The sequence below is a fragment of the Amblyomma americanum genome, chromosome 2, assembly GCF_052857255.1.
Source record: "Amblyomma americanum isolate KBUSLIRL-KWMA chromosome 2, ASM5285725v1, whole genome shotgun sequence".
Taxonomy (NCBI): Eukaryota; Metazoa; Arthropoda; class Arachnida; order Ixodida; family Ixodidae; genus Amblyomma; species Amblyomma americanum.
The window spans coordinates 108,877,231-108,891,107 of NC_135498.1; the positions used below are offsets into that span (position 1 = coordinate 108,877,231).

A 13,877-nucleotide genomic window follows, 5' to 3' on the forward strand; every position below is an offset into this window, starting at 1 on the left:
CCACTGTGAACTAGTGTAGCGCCACGCGCCGTCCAAAGCAGAAGTTGGCATTTATTGCAAAATCGCGCGACCACGTGTTGCAATGTTGCTGATTTTTTTGGCCGATTGTCATATGCGGGAAAAGGTTGCGTATCGACTATAACAGACGCCGCAAAGGAGGCCTTCAAATTCACCCCACTTGAAAGGGGAGCGGGTGGGGAGGGGGGGGGGGGGGGTAGAAGTGAGGTGACATCACACAGCACTCGGAGGATTTGGACTCCTTTTCGGTCGAGCTGCGGAAGCGGCAGCCACGATTTTATACACTGCATTACGCACATTAGCCTGAAACAATAGCGACTGAAATCTCCACCAGATGCAACATTGCTGACGCAAGCACCCGCAAGGTTTGTGTACTTTGTTGTTTTAGTGTTATAATGCGAAAGCATTAGATGGCTATGTTCACGCCGGAAGTGTCCGCAAAAAAAATGTGTCGCCGGAAGTTGGTCCCTTGTGACGTCACTGGGGTCCTCGTTCGCCAGTTCTTATAGAGATGGTGATAGCTTGTGATAGTGATGACGATGATGGTGGCAATAGTGATAGTTTGTGATAGCGATGATGTTGATAGTGGTGTTCAGAGTGGCTTTTTGGGCGAGGTGGTATGTCATGACTGCACATTTAGTCGACGCAAATGATGACCAACATGAAGAAGACAGCACATGCGCTAACTTTCTTCTGGTGTTTATTCACTGCGTGAACCGCTTTTTATACACGGCCGGTGAAAGAAACACAAAAATACCAGACCGCTTATCGCTCCGCTAGTCACAAACAAAAAACCAGCTTAACGTTGATTGTCACCCTCGAGAAAAGCGAGCTCGTACCCTGAGAGCGATATCGAATGAACACTAGCACAATTTTCTTTCAATTTTCCTATGTTTCTGGCTTCAACAATCTCGCATGTAAGCTGCTCTTTGTTCCGGCTTGTGACCTTAAATTCTTTAAACTCTGTATGACACCCATCCGGCTCGCACTGCCAGCAATGTTCGGCAAGGTTTCCTTTATGGTTCTCCAGGTTTTTGTTATGTTCCCTGTGTCTCTCATTTACACACCGGGCGGTGCGGCCTACAGAGCATTTACCGCATTACAGAGGCGGGGAATACAGGACCCTTCCTGCAAAGTCCACATGTTTCTTTTGGTGTTTTGTTGCGAACGTTTCTTTCTTTGCGGCATAGGGATTTGTCATCTTGCACAGCTTCCCGACTTTGACAGGCGCTGAAAGAACTACTTTAACACCGGATCACTGCCCGATTTTTTTCAGATCGTGCTATATGTTATCAAGCTATGGAACCACTGCTACTCGTTCGTTCTTCTCGGTTAGGTTTTCACTGAGAGATTGTTTTTTGATGGTCAGACTTTCACCTATCGCTGCAAGCAACGCAATGGGATAGCTTCTTTCTCGTAACCATTCGAACTATTCGTTGAAACTGCTTTCGTATTGTGGTCGCATGTCTGTTCCCGTTACTTATTAAGGCAGCTTCTAACAAGGCTTTTTTGACTAGTTTGGATTCCAGTTACTTATTAAGGCAGCCTCTAACAAGGCTTTTTTGACTAGTTTGGAATGAAATACGGTTTAAAACATGAAATACAGAAGGGTTTCTTTATTACTGCAAACCTTTAGATTGCTCGTTTTGGTTTTTCATTGCTTAAAGCCGCCGGCACGCCTGTATCATTTTGTTTCTCTCACCAAGGGCGATCATATTTCCCTTCAATGATTGTAGCCGCGCGCAACTCTTTTACCGATGTTCGAGATCGTCTTTGGTGCTATAGACACCTCATGTGGAAGGTTCGTAGTCAACCAATGAATTCAGCGCGACCAAGTGCGGCGACCAGTATGATTTCCGACGACTTCTGTGTTTCCGACAACTTAGGCGAAGAACACACAAAGGACATGTCGCAACAACTTTATTTCACCATGTAAACTGTGCTGAAAAGTGACGCTTGTTTCTGGAGTACAAAAGTATAGACGACTTGAAAAATCGAACCAAAATTTCTTGAAGAGACTTTCCTTGCTATAAATACAATGGAACACTATGTCAACGTTGAATACCATGTGCGCGCATTTCTACATTCGCAAGTACGGGTGTACTACTGCGATCACGCTACTTCTACGAGCAGTGATGAGTTCAGTTTAGCGTAGTGGGCTGAAAATTTATTTAGAAGTAAAACATTTTAAAGTAATAAAAAAAAATTCGAAGTAAAATAGGCACTATTGCCGCTTTTCCGGGCGTGTCAGGTTTTAGACTAGAAGGTTGCACATTGTACTCATCATAAGTTACAAAGCCGCTGCCTGGGACGAGCGAAGTGCAACGGGCCTGCTGAAACGTTCGAAGAGTAGAGAGTTGATCTTTCTCAGAGAATAAATATGACTTTATATGTTTGGATTGTACCTTCCGAGGTGCCATTATTGCTATCTCTAGGCAATAACTGCAGTTTTGTTCTCCTTCTGTGCTTGCGTTGGAACAAACTCTTTCATACGCCTTCAGCGTTGTTAATATTCAACCCCAACCACAGTTGGCCAGTTTAGTAGCCGAATATGGAAAGAGCGTCATACTGCCATGACACATTTATCGATGTAGATTTAAAGCGGAGCACTAATTCAGTTTCGTGTGGTTATCAGGTGCTAGAAACTGAATGTACTGCAGTTTGCAGGATATGTATATTACGCTCTGCAGCTTCAGGCTCGCGGGCGACGGTTCCTCGCTTGGCAGGCAGTAGTGACCACCAACGCAGGTAGTTTTCGCAAGGATGTGGCCCAAGTTTTCTATAGAAATGAAAATATGAGCTTATCACAGACATAACGTACTTTGACGTCACGTGACGTAGTTAGTTGGATGCACTTCCTTGTTCTCACACCGGAGTGTCCTGCATTCTCCCGTACTTTGACAGCGGTACGCAGCTGCGGCAAGGGTGTTGTCGATGGTTTCGTGTTCAGGGCTCCACCTTCGCTTCTTCCTGCTTTCAGCGCACACCACGATCAGCCAAACGAGCCCCAGCACAATCAGCGCCGACGCCAGGAGCCTGTACATGCTGTCGTAGGCGCCGATATTATCCCTGAAGTAGCCTGCGCAAGAACCATAGCGGAGTGCGAGTTGACAAATGCCCATGTCACGCCTCCTGGTTGATAGAAAACCTTCAGGTGTGGAATGCCTGCTCTTCAACCGCTCTTACGTGCACCATTTAAGTAGCGCTAACGCTCACTAATACCTCGACGCAGACATTGCTGAGAAGCTGAATTAAACTGACTAAGGCGCACTGTTTATTGCGCGACGCATGTAAACAGCTAACACTATACTGAATATTTAAATCTGCTAATAATGGGAAACTTCACGCAGGATAGAGACGAAGACCACAAGGCAACCTTCACACAACACACTAAAATCTTCACTGCACTTGACGGTGTGATTGACGTGCCTTCAGCAGCCGCTGGAGCTTATATCGGAATCAGAGAACCTCTGTTGTGGGCAGCGGAGAGGCCGCGAATCTGACAGCTCTTTGCCACGTCGCGGATGAGAGCGATGTAATCGCGGCGCATTGAGGAACACAGCACACTCTGACACGCCGTAAATTTTATAAATTGCGTGGGCTCTCAATTTCTCCGGTTAAAAAGGGCTTGCTGGCTTCCTCTTCAGAGGAACCTCGGTAGAACCATTTCCATAGAGATTGACAGATAGTAAATTCTCACCTGAGCCTTGAAAGCGATATTTAAAAAAAGTATTTATTAATGCCGACTAATCATTCAAGTAGGCGGAAAACAAAATGCGAGATGGTAATTTACTTAACTGCTCATATTATTTACTTGTTTTTAGTTCTAATGAACGCTTCAGTTTTTTAAATCTAGATTCATTTTAGCTTGGACAATCTGCATAAAGAGTTGGCAAATATGACACGAACGCAATGGTACAGCGCTGCTGTTATGTGCACGTATACCCGGTTGAAAAAAAAAAGGCGTAGAGTGTTGCCGCTAATCGAAATAACGAAGTTTCGCTCATTGTCACGTAGAATGCCTCTCGAAGTGTTGTATTTCACTCAACCATCGTCAAATACAATTGTATCATCACAAAAACAAACTTCAGCAGACATACCGAATTCGTAAATTTCGCAAGAAAAACTAAAATTTTGGCTTTTGTTCTACTTTTCTTTATGGGTCCCTCTCAAGTTCCCCAATTCCTCAGTTCTAAGAGCTGAGCGCCAATCCCAGTTCGGAGGGCAGTCTCTCTGTAATGTGCTCTTCTCTGCGCATCCCAATGAACATCCCAATGGAGCCAGGCATGCAGTAAAATTTGCCAGGGTTGTGAGTGTAGGAATGTTTTCTGTTGTAAATGAAGGCGCCAGAGAACTTCGTCACCACCAGACCTGAAATCTCTGACGAGCCTCTGGCTTGCGATCGTTAAGAGAGAAAGTAATTTAATGAAAGGAGAGTTGGAAAACTCGGCCGGCAGTAAGGTGACCCTGGCCTTCTACTCCACAGTGGGGAAGGGGGAAAGGAAACTGAAAGGAGAGTGAGGAAACAGCTTACCTATGAAGAACGGCTTGAGAAGAAACAGTGGACCGGCGACGGTGCCGACGATGCCGTAGCTGATGGGCAGCCTCTCAAGCCCCACATACTCAGCCATGATGGCAGGATACATTGTCATGCCGCATCCGACGAAGGTAGCCACGCACAAACACACGATGAGCATTGTTGCGTAGGATGTAGCCCACGGCAAGGAGAAAAAGCACACCCCCATGAGCAAGTAGTTGAATGTTACGAGGGTGCTGCGCCTCAGGTAGCCACGATCAGCTAGCACCGGAAGGCCAAGCCGGCCCACGGTATCCGTAATAGAGAAAAGAGGAACGAGGCCCACGGCGTCAGCGACCGAAGTGCCCCGGTCGATGGCAAAGTCTGGCACCGTGGCCATGAAAATGTCGAAGTTGTAGTTGTAGATGATGTAGGTTAACATGATGACGTAGAACATGGGGCACTTCAAGACCGTCATGCCGTATCGGAGGCTTCTGGTGTTGGGCGCCGAGTCCTTAGACGCCGGCGCCTTTTCGGCAACGATCTTCACGTCGCCGCTCTCGATTGTAAATATCGGGGTCTTGGCCCTCTTTGCGGCGATTCTCTCCAGATGTCGCTTTCGACGGATCCAGACGGGCTCTTTGAGTACCAGGCTGATGGCCGTCACATGCATGACAATGGCGCCGAATATCATCACGCTGCTGCGAAAGTTGTAAGTCTCCTTCAGGAAGAGCAGTAGCCGGGGAAACACAAACGCTGAGCTGGTAGAGCCGGTGTACATGATGCCTAGGGCGAGTCCTTTGTACTTGTCAAAATACTGATTGATGAAGACGAACAGCATCATGAAGACGATCCCAGAGCCGAAGCCTGCGAAGTCGGGAGGAAAGTACGGTGAAAATCACGTGCGTGCTGAGCCTATTCTGTTAAATTAATATCATACATTTCTGATGTCATTCTTAAATGTGTAATATGGGCGTCTTAAGCATTCCTCTCGTAACTAAAAAATGCGACTCCGAAAAAGCAATTTCAAAACGATCACTTCTTTTTCAGCACCCATGTAGCCGCGACCAGTTTCATCCGAACCATGACCTTATGCCCGAATTTACAATAGTCATTAAATATCAGTGGCAAAGATCTCGTAATCCATGTTCGACATAGCTGGACTGAGATAAAGTTGAGTTTGGATGGGTGACACTAATATTTCGGCACCACCGCTACGCCTCCCGGCCGCGTGCCGTGAAAGCACCTTCCACTAATTCTCAGTTCAATCAGCTCACTTTTATTTTTGTTCACGCTAGTCTTTCATAACATGATTTAAAAACACATGCCTCTTAGCCCGTACAAAATGAAAGATGCACTTCTAAGTGGAAACGCTGAAACAGTTGTTGCACGCCCAGCCCTAGTGGCCAGCTCCGGATTAATTACGACTACGTGTGGTTATTTAGCAACAGCCGATATCTTAGTGCAGGAGTATGTTCGCAATTAGCCTCCATTAAAGTGGGACGGCCGCGCCTGGTGCGAAAACCGCGACTTCTTGCTCAGTAACAGAACCCAGTTGCAACTGAAACAAAGCAGCGAGTGCCTGCGAACGCTGAATGACTCGGTTCACGCAAGCCGCCAAGAAACTTTGCCACAGTGTTTTCATAAACTATGAAGTTAGTGCCACTTGTACTGCTTACTCTTCCGATGACAAGAGCTCTTCTACAGATAGAATATGGGGACAGCGTTGTATAGCATTTGTAATCGATTACATTTTTGGGTAATTATTTTTTTTCTTTTGTCGTGGCAAACTGCCAGGAAAAAATATCGACAACGGATCGCACAATTCTGCCGACCTGAATTTGAACATCGCTGCTAAAGCGGTAGAGCACATTGCTAAAAAAAAACGATCGACAATCTCAAACAACCTTCAGCAGACTTCAAAGTGCACATCGCGCTCACCGAATAGGATCCCCAGCGTGGCAGTCATCCATGTGATGTTCGGCGAGAAGCTGCATGTTATGAGGCCCATCCACATGGTCACGCTGCCCGCGTACATTACGGGCACTGGCCCGAACCTCTGGCACAGCGGACCAGCCACAATTCCTATGAGAAAAGAAATTAATGATTAAAAAAAAACATCAAGTAAACCCCTGTGAGGACTTGGCATTGTTGAGAGCGTTTATGTCTGTATTGAGAGTGGATTCTTACATTATGTCTAAGTTTCTTTAAATGAACACTCCAACACTTCAAGGCGGTTAACTCTAACAAGGATACGAAGTTTGAAATTAAAACACGAATACAAAATGTGCATCATGGGATTCGACAAAGGATAAATTATTCTGGCGTGCCGCACCTACTCACAGGTAAAAAACCCAAATTTATATGCAACCTTTCGAACAACTGGGACGAACTCAAGTTCATTCATCTGCTTTCAAACCTCAAAACAATAGCGTTCATTCATTCTGCAGCCATAAATACGCGGCTGCCGCTGCTGAAAGCCTAAACTCCGAAATGGCACTCATCACTTAAGTGTGGTAGGGGCAACGCAAGGGCTACTGTTTAGACGGATTTCTAAACTCCAAACCGTGTAGCTCGCTCCAGCGTGTAGCTAATGTGCTACAAAAAATTTAAGCAGCAAAGTACACAATAGCTGTTTTCAACACTCACATTGGTGCTGCATTGTAGAGTGTCACCTCAAAATCTCTCGTTTAATTGTTTTTCTGCCGCCGTGGTGGCTCACTGGTTATGGCGCACGGCTGCTGACCCGAAAGATACGGGTTCGATCCCGACCGCGGCGGTCGAATTTAGATGGAGGCGAATATCTAGAACCCATGCACTGTGCAATGACAGTGCACGCTAAAGTACCCCAGGTGGTCGAAATTTCCACAGCCCTTCACTACGGCGTCCCTCATAGCCTGTGATAATTTGGAACGTTGAACCTCCATAAACAAATAAACCAAACCAACTGTTTTTCTCAAGTTTAATGCAAAATGCAATGCACTTGCCTACAGGATTCTATTTAAGTAATGATCCTAGGAAGAAAATTACTACTCTACTTAGTCGCATTTGTTGCACGCAATTTGCTCCCACATAGTGTGTCATTGGCAGCTATAAAAGTATACTCGATATTTACGAAAGTTGAAGTTTCTCATTTCTTCACGTTCCCGTTTTTTCCATGCGCTTTTGCCAGGACGCAAACCGCTTTTAGAACTCAACAGTGAAGTGACAGGTGTCGCTTAGCTAGAGCAGCTAATTTTATTCTCTCGGTGTCCACTGCTGAACAAACATTTCCAACGAATGTTGTTGTTAGGAGCACAAACCGCCGTTCTGTTTTCAAGACGCCAGTCAGTCCCTCGTTATTAAAGATACCGACAATGAATTTTGGCATTTTTTGGTAAAAAGATAAATCCCCGTTTTCAGGATTATTGTTCAAAGAATTGTAGCACTAAATTCAAACCCGATGCTAAATATGCTGATAGAAAATGTTTCTGTTGATCCGCGCGAAAAGTTTTTATTTGCTAGTAATAAGGAAGAAACGTGAGGGCGTTAGAAGTACCAAAACACTGCGCGACCATAGTCTAACCTGCTGCAAAAGAATTAACAATAAAAAAGACAATCGTTCACTTGCTCAGCTTTTATCATCAGAAGAAATTATAACTAAGATATTATAGTCATAAGATATAAAAGGTGCGGTTATAATCGCTAATGCCAGTTTCTCCACCTAAGAAGTGCTGAAATTTTTAAAAATTGGCTTTTGTAGGCAGGAACGCGCTTTTTTCTTCACAGCATTGGCAGCTGTGTAGCTCATCAGAATACAGGCAAGACATGCTAACTGGTAGGTTGGTTAACTAATATTGAGTAATTAACTTTCCAACTATTTCGGTAAATCTTTATAAATGAGGCGTGCAGCCCGCGTCAGTAGTTTATAAATAAGATTTTGGAATTTCGAAAACGCAGCTGCCGTGGACTCTATGGTCCAAACAATATTTGCTACAGCGCTCCAAAATACATGCTTAATCGAGAAACTTGCAAGCAAAGGAACCTCTCCAGTGCACGTAACTTGTCAAAATGCCGAAAATTCGTTGGTCCATAGCACTGATGTTAACTGCGTTTTTAAAATTCTATAAACTAATATGGATATTACTTACAGCGTGCTACAGGCGTCTCAATAAATAGACTAACAGTAAAATTTATGTTAGTTAACCAGATTGTCGGTTAAGATGTATTAGCAATATTATGATGCGCAACACCACTGACATTGTTATGGCAAAAAAAGCGCTCTTGAAACTCAAAATGCCTATTTTTCAAAATTGCAGAACATCTTAGCTGAAAAACCCGGTATATCTCATTCGCTGTTCATTATGGTGCCTTACCTGCGAAATTGCTGACGGCGCCGAAGAGGCAGATGGGCCACGCCGCCTGTCCGCGGTCGACCCGGAACTCTTCCATCATGCCGATGTAAAGGAAGCCCGACGACCGGATTGTTGCCGAAGTCATGAAGGTGACCAAACCGCAAAGACCAGCCATATACCAGCACGTGTCCACCGATGCCTCAATCGGTGTTGTCTTCTCTGGTGGCGGCTTTGTCCCCTCGGCATCCGGCTGGAAGCCTCTTTTCTCCTCGGCCATTGTTCACGTGCACTGCCTGTGAGACCAGCAAAACAAACTGCTCCTTCGTAAGGCAGAATGATGTCACATTCACTCCGGGTTTCCCAGCGTATATATCCCTGTATTTATGTAATAAAAAAACTCAAGGCAATGAAGCAACAAGATGCACCATATTACCTATTAATGGCTAAAACAAACCATTACTTAGAGGCGAGCGACCGTTTCCTCATTGACATCAAAGTTCATTGTGCGCTTACTTCGACAGGAATCACGCTCCTACTGTAACCCGAGTGCATTCTCAGTGGTTTATGAGACCGCATCTCACACTACACCTAAATTGGTGAAATATTCGACTCGGGTACGCGCGTCTTTTTCTTATTTCCTGATGACCAGCTGCACACTGCTGCCGAGGAGTTCAAGGTCGCGCAAAAAGGCTGTTAAGGGCACGCGGCATACGAACCATCTGAAAAAATTTTCACCGCACGCTAGACGTCTTAGAAGATATGTTATAGTGGCACATGCAATGGCATCTTTCTGTAACTGGTGGACGCTTCCCGCTAGAGTGAATTTTGTTCACAACATCAGCAAAAAGTGCCTCGTTTCACTTACCTGGGGTTTTATTTCTGATCTCTCGCAATAACCTCAGCATATGGAATAGAAAAGTACTTAGAATTGAGGAACGACCAAAAATTTAGTACCAAAGGAATATATATTGTTGTCCGAAAAATAGAAAATAAAAAAGATGGTGCCAACAATGGCACACAATGCCTTCGAAATAATAAGCTTCAAGCAAATTCTGTCAACAGGTGTTACTTCAGCGTCGTACTACGGTTTGTTTTTTCAGTCTAGGGGCATGATCTGAATTCGTGAATGAATAATAGAAAGGAAGTCTTTTGCAACTCAAACTTCAGAGCAGCGTCCCTGCATAACGTAATTGCAAGAAGGCGCGTAAGCTGCGCGGGCCAGACTGTAAGAATTAAAAAAAAACTCGCACAATTACGCTCATTCTTGTTGTGAAGCGAAAACTATGGCTTTATACCACGCTTCTCCCCCATGACAATGAATCTCCATGACGCGCTAATCTATAGGTCTTATGTACAGAAGGATGGCACATCTTTACCTTCCAGCCCTTGCTGTAGAATGTCTAAATAACGGCACGCGTATTCCGCGTGAAACAATAGAAATGTCCAATGGGAAACGCATTCGCTGAACGCTTAGTCCTGCACAAGACTATAGGAAAGTTGGTCGCCTGATTCGTCCCGCCTGATAGTAAACAGAACAGTGTTAAGCATAAATCCAGCAGCGGAGTTGCGAGAAACCCTACTTTTGGGATATTGTCCAGAATCGTCCCCCGCTTACCTTTTAGCGAAGCCTACTTGATGTCACTAACTTGTCCGCGACAACGCGCTTGCTGTGTCCACTTTCAGAGGAGAACCGCTCAGTCTACTGGATTACAAGAGCGGCAGGTAGCGGCAGCATTCAACTGTGAAAATTCAGTGGGGTAATAACGCTTCCAGCAGGCGTCCCCTGCGTTTATATAACGGGCTTTATAGCGCCTGGCCCCTCGTGGGAAGGTGAGTGCGTGCTTTGCTCGCGCATATATGTATATATATTTGCAATTTCTTACGCCCTGCAATGCACGTGTCTACCTGAACACGTGGCGAGGGGAAGGGAACAGCTGCCTTCACGGCTGTCAAGCATGCAGCAACTGCGGCCGGCAAAGGAGAAAGGCAAGGATGAGACCGCACTCACGCTGCGTGTGTAGCCTAATTGCTTTACAACTTTCCTCGCCGACAGCGATAACGGTCACAACACAACCGCGCCTTCCTGCATGCGACTGGTCCAGTCGGGTCACAGACCGGCCGCGAGGGCTGCCGCTAGCATGGCATGAGGCTTTCCCTACACTGTCAACAAAAGCTAGCCCCTGCGGTTATTAGAATTGCTTCTCTAGGCGTACGTATTGAACACCGCTATTTCAAACGTTTACTCCGTAACGTCCGATTACATTAGGCTATCACCCATTATATTGGAGCACCACAAAACAAAACACTGCACATAATGGATCTCTGCCAACTCACCCAAATTTTCGCCCTTAGGCAACGACGCTCACGACGCTCCAGTCTGTAGATCGCTGAGTGCAAGAGTAAGGCCACATAATTTTTTATCAACTTCTAAAGCAGTGCCTCATGAGAATGTCTAAAGGAGGATGATTAAAAGTCCGCTCCTTGGGCTTAAGCATGAGAGGTTGAAGATGACGCCAGATTTATACGTTGTCATCTTCTCGCGTCGAGCAAAACGCACAGAGGAAAAACTAAACATACGCACAATACCTTTCCTTCCAAATTCTACTTTCTCATAGCACCCATTCATGAAGAAATGGCAGGTGTCAATGAAACCTAATACAGTTGACACGATACGACATTATAGGAGAGCAGTTCTGAGTTCTTCTCAAAGATTACGTGCCGAGCCTTCGTCTTACCCTTGGATAGGCGGTTGCGATCGCTATTTGCATTCGCGATGGATAGTTGCGTATGGGACAAACGAGTGCCCGAGGAAACGGCGTAAACGTGGTTGCAGCTTTTGTATGTTGAAATGAAAAGCTCTGCTGTTCATCCAATGAGCAATAACAGTGTTACGCAAATGACCACCAGCCGTAAGGGCATTTCGCTTGGGAAGTGGGTGCGTCTAAATATGTGGCATCGATCCATGGTCACATGATCCAGATGTCGTCAGAAGTACGTACATCGTAGTACAGGAGAACAGAACAAAGCTGCCTGAGGAAACTGCGAAGAGCTCAGGAGATTTTGTTTTTTTCGTGGACAACGCCATCGTCTTGGGTACGTTACATACCCCTCACCAAATCATAGTCGCGGTTTCTAGTTGCCTTATGAATGTCATCAAATTTGTAAATATAGGTTTGCTCTACATTAGCATAAAAATGTTATTAAAAATGAATGAGATGTTAACCTTTTTGGGGCAGAATTTGTACGACTCAACAACACGTCCTTTTCGGAACTAAAAGTAAAGAGTGTAAGTGTTTGTCTTCTAGAAAACGGGAGCCACAGTTGTTCCACTTAAGCAGCCTATAAAAGAGAACTGCAAGAAAGCGTCATTGCAGGGCAAATTATGTGGGGTATATTTACTGATATAATCGATCACATATATACCAGCAAAGGAATAGGAAAATTGAACAACGGTAAACACACGGACGTCTGAACTCACGATCTCTGGACGAGGAACAAGGCAGACATTGCACTAGGCCGTCACAGCACATGCTTCACACGGAGAAAGGCAAGCCTTATATACTAAGCGCATGCGTTTCTACCGTGCACCGCTCGTATATTAACGGAAGTGTGGCTGGTTAGACCAAACCATGGTGACGTTGGAGTGATGTGCTTTTGCAACACGCTGCGGTAAGCCTGACAGCACTAGCTAAACAATTCAAATCGCATTTTGGGGCATAAATAAATACCAAACCTTGTGTGCTTGAAGCCGCCTAGTTCGCAAGAGCGACGAAATTTTTTTCTTCGCTCTTTTTGTAGGCCTAAGTCCCAGTCTTGTAGGCAGGAAATGGCTGTCGCATATGAAAGGTGGTAATACAAGGAGCGCAGGCCATGCATTCCTTCGTTTTTATTTACCAGCGGGCAGTGCTGACGGGAAATGGATTGTTTGCCACTAGCACCCTTTCGCTAAAAGCCTGTGATGCTTACATAGCATCACATAAGGTGTCAAGAGCAGCGAAATGAAATCTTGCGTTTCCTTACCGCTGACTGCGAAGTATAACGCAACACCTATCAATTACTTGCACCGACGTCACAGCAGAAACCAAGACGGCGAAGCAGTCGCGCAGCAAGGGTCTACCCGTTTCTGCAATCCGCTTATCACCACCGGCTTCGGCCTGCACCATAGAGTCTCTTTGTGGATGACAGTCATTGCACCCATGACATAAGCTCTGTGTTGAAGGGCGTCGAATATACTTATAGGCGCTCTCGGATGTCGATCGCTCCAGTCTTTTATTTTTATTTTTTTTTGCGCAGAAAACTATCCGCCTCGGCACGAACGGAGCATGAACAGTCACTGGATATAAATTAAAGATTCCACTTAAAAAAAAAGGAGCCATATAGAGGTAGAGCCTTTATCACAAGACTTTCGTGCGGTTATATGCTATGGGGCGTACCCCATTACTCCCACCTTCAGAAGTTAGTCACTGAAATTTGGGTATAGCTGACATTTCTCGCAACATAGGTGCCATACGCAAGCAGGCTAAAGGCGGGTTTCATGGCTGTGGTTGACTTTACTCCACCATTATACCGGTTTTTATTTTAGTGCGAGATGAAGCTTAGGGTTCTGCCAAAAATAAGGCTGTTTCCTCTCTTAAAATACAGTCAAAATCTTCTAATATATTTGTTTGCTCTCCGCAGTATTCAGATTGCCTGGCCCTTCGCGTTTTCCAGTGGAAAGGACTTTTTTTCAAGAATGAATTCCAGGACGCAAATCGCACGCCTGTCATCAGTGTTGGCCCTTACACGTAGTATACGATATAATGCAGTTTCTTTAATTAACTTTTATTTTTGCTGATATGGTAACTCACCAAAAGTAAAATAAAATTGCAATATCGTCATTCACTTTACTTTATGAGCATATACTACAGCTTGATTCACTTTTCATTTTTGGTGCTTAGATGTATTTACTGCCTACAAGCAAACATGAAAGAAGTAGCTTCACCTTAACCCTTTCACAAGCCGTTCTGTTT

General features: G+C 45.1%; 1 protein-coding gene across 2 annotated transcripts; it reads right to left on the reverse strand.

The window, feature by feature from the left end:
* Positions 1-1,926: 1,926 nt before the first annotated feature.
* Positions 1,927-10,666, reverse strand: LOC144121740 (monocarboxylate transporter 9-like). Of its 2 annotated transcripts, none has more exons than XM_077655109.1 (5): positions 10,484-10,666; positions 8,890-9,161; positions 6,476-6,619; positions 4,553-5,401; positions 1,927-3,097 (listed from the first exon to the last, which is right to left on the reverse strand). In XM_077655109.1, exons 2-5 carry the CDS (start codon positions 9,143-9,145, stop codon positions 2,847-2,849), a joined length of 1,500 nt encoding a protein of 499 aa, XP_077511235.1. In that variant the 5' UTR covers positions 9,146-9,161; positions 10,484-10,666; the 3' UTR covers positions 1,927-2,846. The 2 variants fall into 2 exon arrangements, with proteins under 2 accessions (XP_077511235.1, XP_077511236.1); XM_077655110.1 differs by having other exon boundaries at positions 2,299-3,097; positions 8,890-9,182; positions 10,484-10,636.
* Between the last annotated feature and the right edge of the window lie 3,211 nt (positions 10,667-13,877).

Coding starts and splice junctions, on each gene's coding strand:
- LOC144121740 (XM_077655109.1), bottom strand. CDS start 9,145: ATGGCCGAGGAGAAAAGAGGCTTCCAGCCGGATGCCGAGGGGACAAAG. Junction 5,402..6,475: donor CACGCTGGGGATCCTATTCG/GTGAGCGCGATG, acceptor CCGACTTCGCAG/GCTTCGGCTCTGGGATCGTC. Junction 3,098..4,552: donor TCTCAAGCCGTTCTTCATAG/GTAAGCTGTTTC, acceptor GTTCTTGCGCAG/GCTACTTCAGGGATAATATC.